The 13,543-nt window shown below is 31.7% G+C and overlaps 1 protein-coding gene across 5 annotated transcripts in view; it reads right to left on the reverse strand.

Annotated features, from left to right (window-relative positions):
- LOC118198040 (papilin-like) overlaps positions 1-13,543 on the reverse strand; it is a 137,655-nt gene that overhangs the window by 53,761 nt on the left and 70,351 nt on the right. For 4 of the 5 annotated variants that reach the window (XM_085811608.1, XM_085811609.1, XM_085811607.1 and 1 more), the window contains exons 10-11: positions 8,945-9,071; positions 4,639-4,765 (exon numbers count right to left, since the gene is read on the reverse strand). In XM_085811608.1, the coding sequence (XP_085667734.1) occupies positions 4,639-4,765; positions 8,945-9,071 (254 nt within the window). Of the gene's footprint in view, positions 1-4,280; positions 4,382-4,638; positions 4,766-8,944; positions 9,072-13,543 lie in introns of all 5 variants that reach the window. The other variant, XM_085811606.1, reaches the window with a different exon arrangement.

Here is a 13,543-nt window from a genome sequence, read left to right on the forward strand (position 1 = left end):
GTATAAAGATTTAACCTCACTATCCAAATTGTTTACATAAATGATAATTCTGGAAAGAATATAGCAGATATGAATTTTGTCTGCTTTCTTTTCCTGGCACAATTAATTCAGATATATTTAGAGCAGTTTTAATTAGTAATTATATATTATTTTGTGCCAAGCTAGAGATTTCTGGTTTTAATACTCAACCGTAAAAACAAAAATGAAAATCTCTTCTGCAATAAAATGATTGTTCGAAAATTATAAATAATTCACAATATAAAAGCTGAAATATATTGGTGATTTAAGATAGCAGGATCGTTTATTCGAACATAGCCAAGCACACAAGGGCTAAGTGCCTAAAAAGAAGAATCAGTTCGCGGAGACAATTTTAAGGTAAACTGAGTAGAACTTTCAAGTCTATTACTAATTTTAGTATCATTCAGAGCAGTGATATTTGCCAGATAACGCATATATTGCAAGATGAATAAGCTAACGTTTAAAAAGATTAAATATTATGATATATTTTCTTTTTTTTTAAAGATTTTTCCAACTTATTGGCTCGTACCCACTTGATAGGCCTCCTGAGATAGGCATCCAAATGCTGTGCTTTAATCATACTTACGATGTTAAAATTAAATTAAAATTGTATAAAAGTTTTATTTTTGTTTTCTGAGACATCTCACAACTAGAAAGTTAAAGATTAAAACCAATCTGATTTTGTAGGAACATTACGTCCTTTTGAAACTTAGACTGGGATAGTATCAAAACACTACAGTAAAAGCCCAACTGTCCAGTATTGAACTAATTGGATTAATTTAATTTTAAAAACTTTTTAACGTAAAATTAAGGTATGCGACTATGTTAAGCACTCAAATTTTGGAAACTAGTAGAATAAAATCTATTATTGGTGGTATTTAGCAGAATACTACGTAAAATGATTGAAACGTTTGATGAACATATTATCAATATATGACTTCTAGTTTTTCCTTATATTTTGAGCTAGGAATGTATTAAAATCCAGACTTACTAGATACGTTTCCACAAAAATATTTTACAATATTTACTTTTATCTTTGTCACTGATATTTATTAAAGTATAAAGAATAATGGACTAGAATCTAAAGTAAAATGTCTATTAACTGTATCTTTTTTAGTACATGTACTAGCTATTTTTCAATAAATTTCTCTTTTCATTTATAAAATTATCTGAAAAAATGCCAGATATGTACATAAACCCAAATTTTTAGTCCACCTAATTCACAATATTTCATAGAATATTTGTGGAAAGTTTTATTAAATTACTATGGTATTATTTTAAGTTTTCCGTGACAGAAATGTTGAAAAGATCAAGGATTTCAAGTTAGGTTTTATGTCATGCAAACACAAACAAAAGGAAAAGAAAATGTTGCGAAGTATGAAACTTAAATTGTATAAACAGATCTTGTTTCTCAGTGCTTAATAACAAATAGAAATGTTCAAAATCATCTTTTGAGCATCATCAAAATTATTCAAATGAAAAATTCTCATTTTAAAATTATTTAGAGAGCTCTGTATGCCTCTAGACATCAACTTCCGGATTCTTAAAGAAATTAGATTCATGATGTAAAACAATAACAGCCATAATTCTGCTTCTAATGACCGGAAGGAAAAAATAAAAGTAGTTTTGGAAATCTTGATGTATAAGTTTTAAAATAAAATAATGAAAACATTAAAAAATTTCATCAAAATTGATTATTAGAACGTAGTCGGATACCTTAAACAAATAAGAGATTTGTAACTCCGTTTAAAGCACAAACAGGACTACATTTCGAATCAACAAAAACTATAACCAAACTGTAGCATCAATCTAAAAGGATTTAGCGCCAATAATGGGTAAGCATAATGTAATGCATTGACTTTTATGCAAACTCAATCAAATTTCGATAACTTAGTTTAAAATTTTTATAAAAAACAATATAAGTTAACTGCAGTTTAGCAGTTTTCCAATCGCATTTTGAAAGAATTATTAAAATTTGGAACTTGTCTTCAATGGAACAATATGCAGTACAGTATTTTCAAATTTAATTGGATCCTCTCATCAAGAAAAGAGCAACTATCTATGTGCAAATGGCTAAATTTAGCTGCGCAAAGTCAAAAATTATGATATGCAGATTAAGTTTTTTTATATTATGACCAGAATGTGTGTACTTTGATTAACTAAATAAACAGCCATTTGGTCCTTCAAATTTCTGCCAAGTTTGGAAAGATCTCTGCCATTTTTCATTGTTGACAGCATTTCCTAATTGAAAATGATGTTTTGCATCACTTTGCAGAACGTTCCACCCACTTTGAATAAATACTAACAACGGCAGATCGCGAACAACTACCAGTCGTGCATTTTCGGAAATACTCGTTCCGAGTCTTCGGGCCATTACAATCTATCCCCAAATTCGCTTAGACCAGAAGCCTTTTCCATCACTCACAAAGATAAGTGCAGGAATGATTCCTCACCTTCTCCAGCACTAGAAATTTTGAAAAGCTTCCGTATATGCAAATTCTTATAAAACTTGCAGTTGCCCCCTTTTTTTCCCCCAAAGAGTTAGTATGGGAAGGCATTACCAGTTGACCTATGGTACATCGCTAGTGTCCCCCATACTTCTACCTTTACCTTTACCTTTACCCTTTACCTTCTCCAGCAGCAGTTTAATGCCATTCCCTCTTAATCACATGTCCTCCACTTCATCCAGATGATATTATTGAAAATCGTGGGGATTGGTATAATATTTTGGCTCGTCAGTGTAGATTAAATGACTATCAGGTCAAGTAAATTAAAATTTTGTTTAATTATTTATAATTTATCTAACTATCACATCAAAAAATTAAAAGAAGATATTGAAGAAAAATATACATTATAAATAACAATATGGAATTAGCGAATAAAAATAGGCATTATATATAACAAAATATTATTTTTTGCCACAGGAAATGATTTTAAAAATCACTTCTATTCAAGAATTTAAATAAGTTTATTTATACCACAAATTTCAAAAACAATTCGTTATTTGTTTTCATCCCTCCTCCAATAAGTGTTCCCAATTCAGAGCATTAGCAGAGAAATAGGTAAAGAATTTACGGCAAGAATGAAAGCACACCGTATCGTCAGTGAAAGCTGACCATCATCGAAACATAGAAACTGGCAGAGATCCTGTCAAAGTTGTGCCAATCATTCCTGCGGAATAATGACACCTCGAGTTTTATAAACAAGCAGTATTTGACCCACTTTGAGAAAAGGCTTTCATTGATTAGAACTAACTAACCCTCCGAATTTGCCGGAAGCTGAATTTAGAACGCTATGCGTACAAACTTCCCATAGGTAATTTTTCTAGTCTAATACTCTTTTGTTAGCCATATTCTGCTAGCCATATTGTGTCTATTGATACACACTTTTTTTGATGGTAAGATATCAAAACATTAAACATAATCCATTGCTAACTTCTCTGCAGAGCCTAAATTTTAATACTTTTTTACAAAATGTATGATAAAGTACAACACTAACTGTTAATTTATAACCTTGCTCATAAAAATGAAACATGGCTTATCGAGAAAAAATTGAGGTTATGTCAGATGAAAGTGCAGATATTGCGAGTATGTTGTTACATAAGGCTTATCTATAATTGGCGCTAAATTAGGCTGCTTCATGGTTGATGGTATAATACATAAATACCTAAAATTTAAAATCAGTTTTATTTAAAAAAAATATGCATTTTAAGGGAAAGTACTAGTATGGAGGTATGCAAAATTGTACTATTCGCCGTTTTGACTTCACCTTCATTTCTCCAACCCGCTATTATGCTGTCGGACCGAAAAACATATTTTTCTTTAACTGCTGATATTATATCTTGCCATATGATTTTGAATTTATGTATTTTAATAATGTTGTTCATTTAATTTATGATCGAGGTATTTTTCTTCCCATGCCTATATTGTACCTTTTTTATATAACATCATTCAGCTTATTTAGTTTAATAATTTTGTTTACCATACTGCATACATCTGATTGTCTTAAAAAAAGGAAACACTTTTGCAGTTATCTGCTATATTTACTAAAATATTACATAGAACTGATGATCTTTTTTCAGGTAAACAGTTTATTTGGAGGGGTTTTCTCAATAGAGGTTTAGCCCATAATTATGAAATGAGATTATTTTGTTCTATTGGATAATGACATAATTTTAATTAACTATGTGTAATTGCTTTATATCCCATATTTGTAAAGAACTATATATATTATAAGCAACTTTTATTACATATTTCATTTACTTGGTCGGCGAATCAGCAGACTGTCCTGTCGGTGAAGAGGAAATGGTCAGACGGCGAAGATGATGCTGAAAATTCCACAACCCAGAGGCATCGAGTATTGTCTTTAAAGGATAAAAAAGTAAATGATTGTCTTAATAAAATATCGATACCGACAACATTTAAGCAAAAGGAACACTTTTATTCATTATTAGAGGATGTAACCCTTTTCATCAGATCAATGAAGGTGTCATTAATTTTCATATTTCATTATATTATTTGCCTATTACAAAATCCAAATAGATTACACTGAAAAAGTATACTCCCATACATTAAGTTTTCACTATTTTGTATTCAATATTAATAAAATATTTATGTTTACATTGCTGAACAGGCCTGACTATTGCAAGAACTGTTAACATCTGGTTTCAGTGCAGGATCACATAATTTATCATCAACAATATCCCTGTGGCTTTTGCGAATGCATCGAACAGGTCTAACCTGCGTACCTATATTTTTAGAAAGAATTCATGAGAAGAAATATACATATATACACATAAATGTGCTTATAAAATATTTAAAATAAACTATTCACAAAATTTTACATCTTTATCTCCCGTTTACCACTTAAATGAGAAAAATTTAACCAGGACGTATAAAATATTAAAACTGGAATAAAGCATTCATGTAAATGTAATCATAAATTATTTAAATATATCAACTATGAATTAAAATACCATATTATTTTATAAACTACTTCTAAATTTAAGCTATAACAGAATTTTAATACTGGAAATTTGGAGAAAATAACAAAAAAGCAGTCATCTCAATTTTTGATCTGAGACGCACATTAATTTTACATTTAAAAAAAAATCAATAAAATACAAACTGTTACATAAATTTGAAATATGGAATTAATTTTATATGCAAATTCTGTTTAATAACAATAAAAAAGGTTGGTTAATAGGCTGCATTTTTTGTATTAAAACAAAGCCTCTGTGTTAACGAGCTGTGTTAAAGCATGGAATCTGGTATGAATTGAGATAATTAAGCAGCTACAATGTTCTGCAAGACTGGATTTCTAAAAATCAGAGACTGGTATTAGATGAATCTTAGATTTTGTTCAGAGTTTCAACTGTTGAACGAATAAAATGAGCTAAACTCATTGGACTTTAGATGAATATTTCCACATAATCACCGGATAACATAAATTCAAAGATTTAAGGTGAAGAGAAATTTACCTTATTAAGAGTAAATTTTCTTTTCTTAATTATATCTGATGCTTGAAGAATATGATCCATACATAAACACATACAAACATTTTTGGTATATATGTAAACTCAACCAACCTTCGTGCAATGCGGCAGTTTTTTACAGATGAAAAGGTAAAAGCTACTTGTTGGGTGCAAGCTGGGGGTTTTTGAGGCTTTTTTTAGAAAAATTCGCAAAGTATCGGTATTTATTGTAAGTCGGCAAACATTATCAACATATCAAACGAAAATATACCTTAGCAATTTAAAATACGATTTTGAATTACTAAATAAGGATTACATGATACATTAAAAAAATAAAACATTTACATTCTTCAAATCTTTCCATAATTTTTTTATTTATTTTTCTCAGGAAGGACTCAGCCATCTGTTTTTGCTTAAAAAATATTAGAAACGTGGCTTCGTGCAAACCTTGGCAACAGCGGCTACCTACAAAATGAATTTCCTAGTTGTTCCCTTTAGAAAATTTTCAGCGAAATCCTGTATTCGTGCAGAAATTTCATCACAGTTTATTCCACTGCAGGCTAATTTCATAAACTCATATTTTAAAATTAAGTTCAAGTAAAAAAAAATATCATGATTTGTTTATAGAAATCGCTTGAACTTGGAATGAGTAAAATAAGAAAACATAAGAAGATAGAAGCCTTGATTAAATGAAGCAGTTTTTATGACCATGTTTGCCACAGTTTGGCACAACCCGCAAATTTAGCATTTTCTACCAAGGTGATTGTGTTGATACGTAAGTACCAAATTTTTAGCAAGTAATTAAAACAAATTGCATGAAAACCAATGAAATAAACAAGGAATGTGTATAAATTACATGGAGGTAATAGTTTATTTTATCATACTACTACCAAGTAAATAAAATGCTGTTATGAAAGGTTAAAAATGTGGCTAAATTTGGCATGTGTCTACAATGGAAACGTACCCTGTGTGTAAGCAAGTGCTATCTATAAACAATTCTTATTACAGTTTAAAATCCACAATGCGTGGCAGGTGCATAACGGAGAAGTACCAAAATGTTTCCTAAATTTTAGATAAAAAAACATCTGCAGACTGCAAAAGGAACTTGATAGTGCGAGAAATGTAAAGAAGTGTGAAAGATAAATTATACCTGCATAAAATTTACTGTAGGACATGCTTGTGCTACCATAATAAATGTGCAGTGATGTATTACTGCTAGCAGCGCTGGGAGTTCAACATATACTTTTCACTATTCTTTCTTGAAGAATTGAATGAAACATTGCAATGAAATATGAATTTCTGTTTTTCCCATCTTGTTAACATAACACTATAAATCTCTCTAATACCATAGATCACATACAGAATGTTATCGCGTACAGAATATTAGTTATGCTAACAATTACACCCCAAAAGAAAAAAAAAATCATGACTTTTTATAATTATAGATAAGATGACTGAGAAGCGTTGTAAAGCCTCTTATTGGAACAATGCTCTCAGTAAGTATAAATATGATTGTAATACTCTATCGCATAAAGTTTTTATGTTTATTCATTCATTAGTGCATATCCTAGGCTACATGAATCAATTATATGAATAGTATTAATCTTGTTACTATACAGCAATGCACTGCTGCTGCTTGGTTTTCAAAATGTAAATCTCTGTACCTGAAAATCCTTTTTTTTTCATATTAATCATTTTATTCCTTATTTCTGGTGTAAGTAATAAGTACACTATCTACAGTGTTTTGCCTCATAAGAGACATTATTAATGTAAATATTAAGAGACAAATGATTATCCTGTAGGACATACACTTGAATAAGAGTTCTCATGCATTTTTTTCTGGAAATTTCCTTGTAAGAATATGTGGAAAAAATATATTTTAGTGTCTCCTCTTGACTAAAATTGGCGAATTTTGGCGCCATTCGTGTTTACGTGCAACGCCTCGCAAGTAAAATTGAGTACAGAATATAAACCAATAAAATATAGTTAAAGCATAAAAAATAATAAATAATCTGAATAATAATATAACCTCAATAAACTGTGTTTTAAAACAAAATAAAGCAAAGAAATAAAGAAATAACATAAAAAATGGAAATAAATGTTATCCAATCTGCACAGTACAAAAAGGAAATATTAACTTAATTTTCTTATTTCTATGTCTTCGGTGTGTCGCACAGAGAATTCCTTAACAGCACCCAAGAAATGCTAGAAATTATCTGAACTAGGATTTGTGTACTACCTTCGTCACTTAAATTCACAGAAGAATATAAAAATGTACTCCGTAGTGCCGGATTGTCGGTGGCATTTCTTTCAAAAGACCCTTTTTATTACACCCCGCATACCTTCAATAGTGTTGATATCAGTTCCGGTTTCCGAATCCTTAAATGTCACTACGTGATTTACTAAGGTGAACGAAGCCATAATCATAAAGACAATTCCAGCAATCAGATATGATCGTTATTCCAGATAATATATTCCACTGAATTACATCCAACAAAGTTTCTTTTCTTTTGTCCTGAACCACCTAAAAACATTTTCCGTTCCCTCATTCTATACCACCTAACATCCAGTTTCCTTCCACGCGTTTACTTATATTATATTTCCTTTAACCAAATTTACTCCCGTCTATTTCAGCAATCATATCCAGACCGCCAGTCATTTCACCTTTACGAATACATATCATTTCACATATCCCTACAAAAGTTCTTCAATCAGTTGTGGTCTTATCATTGTTCATATTTAAAACTACCTAACTAATTTGAGTATTAGCTTTATAGAACCACATCCACGTAAAAACCAAACTCTGAATAATACTCAAATAACTCTTCTCAAACCGTGATCCCTTTCTAATGTAATACTTTTATAGTGAGCATTGAACCTTTCTCACAACAAAGCCACTGAGAGCCATAGGAACAATTTTTGCGTTCGACAATATACATTTATTTCTTACAAACGGAAACTACAGATTATTGATTAAATCTTCCTTTACATACCAGTCATTCAATGCTTTCTTTCCAATTCATTCGAAATCGTACAGAATCTTCAGGTTAATCTTACCACTGGCAGCCATTTTTAGGTGCAAATCACAAAATAGGCAATTTGCTTCCTAACCGACATCCAACGGGGAAATAAGCCATGAGAAATATTCTGCGAACGATCAAAATCTGCACGGTTATGCATTACAACCAATGATGTCACGAATGGGTTTCCGAAACATACATAGTAAAATACTCAGGTTAACATAAATGAAAAACAACTTGGCAATAATCCAAGGGGTATCCCAAAATATAGACTACCCAAACATGTCATAAAATATACATAAAAAAATTAAGTAATGAAAGTAAATTCATCTTTTTTCACATTTATTTTAAATAACACTAAATCAATTTAGTAAACATATTATTATATTCAAGCTTCCAAATATTCCTAAACTAATATACATAAATTTCTTACCACCACCACATGTTTGTGAACATGCTTCAAAATCACCAAACACCCAAATATAATTATCTGGATAAGTAGAGTTCGCAGGAACGTAATATTCATAACTGATACCTAGATTCGGCTCTAGATAAAGAACCTGAAATAAATGTTCCTCAGTATATATATGAATAGCCTTTCTGTCACTAAAACAGATAAAAATGATAATTAACACTAAAACAGATATAAAGAATAATTGAAAACACATGTACATACTATGATTTTCTTAGACAAAACACCGTGATTTCAGAACCATGAATGCACAAATTTAATACTAAATTTCCTCTTATATTAACTGTAACACTTCAAAATGAATAACGGTGAGTCATCCAGACTCATTCTTATTTATTAGTTCTGCGAATTTCCAAAGGTAAAATTTTGTTAAGAAATACAAATATGGTTTTGGAAATTTTACAGTATAATATATACTACACTTTTTTCCAAAGAAATTTTGTCATTCTGTCTGATGGCTGGAAAAATTTTCTACCAAGCATTTCATAAGATTTACTGAAAAAGATAATATCCAGGTATTGTTTAACAAACTCCAAACTTCTTATCAGAAATAATCAATACGTATTATGAAAGTGTACAAAGTGCGGGCCTCTAAAACTCAGAAACGACTTCCAGTACGATCAAGGGAGTTATATGGTGTGGTAGCCATCTCTGCCCCATCTATGAAGACGGTTCCCATTTTTACCTGACGGGCGTGTTTTGAAGGCCTCTATAAATTTCTAGAACAGTCTAGAACATTCGAGAGCATGCCACAACATTCCAAAACATCCCGAAACACTCTGGAATGCTGTGGAATGTTGGAGAACAGTGTGGTAGATAGATACAGAAACATCCCGGCACATCCTAGATCACTGTGAACATTCTGGAACATTGTGGATCATTAGAAGCCTTTTTTTGTTTCGGTGGGGCTACCCATTGGTAGGAGTATATAAAGCAAGATCCATCGTGTGGTCGAACTTGAGTTTCTTTTCCGTTAAGTGCAGTGAGTGAGTAAAAAGAAACAGTGAAGTGTGAGTAATTAAACAGTGACTGAATATAAATCAAAAAATAAAGTGTGAAAAGCTTGTAAAGTGTACTTAGTGTATTTCTTAGTAAAAAGTTGACTTTATTTATATTTTATAGAATGCCCAAAAGCAAAAGAGGAGATCTTGGCAGGCTTTAAGCAAAACTACGAATATAAAATGAACAGCGAAAAAATGAAAGAGTCGAAGAGTTCCCAACGAAGGAAAATGTAAGAAGCACAGAAACCAAAGAACAACGAAATGAACGAATAGAAAACTCAAGAATTACGACACAATCTTATAATAAAAAACTGCGAAAGCAAGCCTCCCATGAAGCACTCCTATGAGAAGTGCTGACGAGGACAAGTAAACAGTACAACCTAACAAATGAAGCATTCCACTACGCCCCGACGAAAGAATATAACAAACACGACGTAATCGGGAAAATAGATAACATCTGCCAATTTTGCAATGTGAAATATTTTAGTATAGAAACAGCAGGAATCTGTTGCATGAATGGAAATATTCGAATACGATCACTGGAAGCACCTCCGCAGGAATTTCTACTTTACAATACCGAGTAAGCTTCAGAATCAAAACACTTCCGTCAAAACATAAGAGTTGAACTATCGATAACATCCCATGTTGCTCAAACAACAGCCATGCCCAACTAACAACAGCCCATGTTGCTCAAATACTTTTACAAATATTCGAAACGTATCCTACTGACCAGACGACTAACCTCATTAAACTCAACAGTGATTTCTGCAACATAGCAACTACTAAAAACGAACTCCTTGAACTTCAATATTAAAAAGAAAATTCCCGGTGAAGAGACAATATATACAAATCGATCGACATGGTGGTAAACATTGAAGAAAATGTCAACTTCCTTACAGAATTTTTAAACCATTTTGCAAATACCAGGAATTCCATTACACTAACTTCGACTGAAAACTGGATCTCCGATGATACTTCTCAGAAATCTCATCTCACCAAATCTGAGTAATGGGAAAAGTATGGTCATTAAACTGATATTGAACCACATCATCGAAGTCGAACTTATGACTAGCACGGACAAAGGACACATAGTATTTATCCCCAAAATACCACTGATATCTACAGAAGTGCTATTCACATTTAAAAGACTGCAATTTCCAATCAAATTCTCCTATAGTTTTACAATTAACGAAGCGCAAGCACAAACTTTAAAAGATTGCGGCATCAACCTCAAAGACTCCTGCTTTTCTGACTGCAGCTTATACGCAGCTTGCTCTCGAGTAGGAAATTCGAAAAATTTTTACATATATACCCCGGATAATAAAATGTAAAATGTTGCATATAAACAAGTATTGCAAATACTTAGAATATGTTTTCAATAAAACGTTTTGACCTCTTAAATTTAAAAGTTTATTCTTTTATTCCAACTACCACACAATCTCATATCAACTCCCTGAGCGAAGCCGGGTAACTCAGCTAGTCAAGGTAAAAGGAAAAGGTTTGGACAATCAACAGAACTTTTCAGATGAATAATACATCATTGATAAATCAAGTGCAGATTTTAATCGTTTCATGCTATAAAGCATATTTCAGATTCAGATTTCTTTACCCGGGTAAAAGGGGCGAAAACCACCACAGTATAAAGTCATCGTAAACAACCAGTGAAACCACAGTCAAATTTTTAAAACTAAAATAATGAGTTATAATGCAATATACAAAATAAATAGAAGGATCTCAAAAATTCGTTTTCTTTTAATACTGCTCTTTATTTGCTTGCTTACATTCTCCACTTTCAAAGAAAATCTACTTTCGATACAAATTCTGCATTTTTAATTTTACATATACTGGATGATAAAAAAAAATCAAAACCAAATGTTACCTGTATTTTGTAATTTTTAATAAGGAAATTATCCTTAAGAACTTCTATAACAATTCCATACTTTAAGCAAATATTTCATTATTAAGCTTAAATCCTTTGGGACTAGTAGGAATTTTGCTTTATCACTTCATTCAGTACCGTTAAATTCGCATTTAAAGAAAAATATTTTAACAAGGCGAATTAATAACATTCTTAAAACTAACATTAATGTCTGAAATACTTTCCATAGACTGAATTTATAACATTCCGAAAGAAAGCATTTATAAACTACTAAATCGAAAACTGGTGTAATAAAATAATAAGGTCACAATGGAAAATACTCTAGCGTTGTAAATTATAATCACCAGGAGTGATGTAATTGGAAGATACATTTGTTATGAAGTCAATTTTTCAGTCCATAATCTATAATCAATTCCTCTCTTCGGCTAACAAGACAGTTAGATCCAAGAAAGATTTTCTTCAGATTCGAAGTTTATGAAATTTAGTTTCGGATTTTTGGAGCCTTTTGATGTTCATTCAGGCTCAACGCAATTTGTATTATCGTTTTGTTGTACGCCATTTCCAATAACTTTTCTAAAAAGAGTCACTTTTACATATTCTCACTGCAGTCTCCATTCGATATATTTATGAGAATCTGTCATCAGAAAGGTAGCTTCATAACACAGTCAGCAACCAAAAATTTATAATTATAAGAACAGAGAGAGGGACTGAGGGCATAATGTTGATAAGCGAATTAGAAAGAAAACCTCGTAAAGCTTCCTTTTTTGAGTTTAAAGACAAAATCAAAGCCAGAGGGCTGAAGAGTATGAAGGTGGACACAGCAGTTCCTTATCTTATCTTGCAAGCAAATCCCAGATGGAAGAGACACTTTCTTTTTCGGAATTTCGTCCAGGTTGTGTTGTAAGAATGTACTAGCATTTATAGTTTGTCCGTTGGGTATTATAGAAAGGGAATAACTATTTTACATAGAAATGTTATACAGAAATCAATCTGACAGCCGGTTGTAAAATATAAAAAGCCAGAGTAAGCATCTGAGTTCATTTTTCAATATTTATGATATTCACACACTCTTGTGGATGCCGAGAGGCTTAATACTGATTTTTGGCCTGACATTTCAAATCCGCTTCATAACACAGCGACTAGATTTCATCCAAGACGAAATTATCGTATGAACTTATCTCATGCGAAAATTTCCTCTTACACGAAACACTAGAACATTTTTCTGAAGAACAAAAAAGTAAACTTTCTAGAAGGACTCTAGCAGTCTTCATTCTGCTCTTGATGCTACTATCAAGTTTCAGCTTGTGTCAGACATAAGAGCAGCCCAAGAGTATCTTAGATTTGTGCATGTGCTTCCTCTCCTTCTCTGAGTTTGATTTCACAAGTGAGCGTAAAAGCAGTCAATAGCCGTCCACTACAGAGCAAAGAAGACATTTGTACATCGAAAATATCTATCTAATCTCGTCTCGTCATCTTTAGATTTCTATTTGACGTTATTCATCCATTTCCTAACTTCTGTATCGTAAAGCTTGTCTGATCTCTGGATAGATGCTTGTCTGAATCATTGGAAGCACTTCTTTACTCTTCGTAGTTTTAATTTTGTAAGACCTCTGCAAAACGTACTTTTCACCAACACAGAAAACTTATTAAGGGGTACCTTCAGAAAGATACCAGCATCCT

The sequence above is a fragment of the Stegodyphus dumicola genome, chromosome 2, assembly GCF_044657685.1.
Source record: "Stegodyphus dumicola isolate Sdum_Otavi_A_Nest chromosome 2, ASM4465768v1".
NCBI lineage: Eukaryota > Metazoa > Arthropoda > Arachnida > Araneae > Eresidae > Stegodyphus > Stegodyphus dumicola.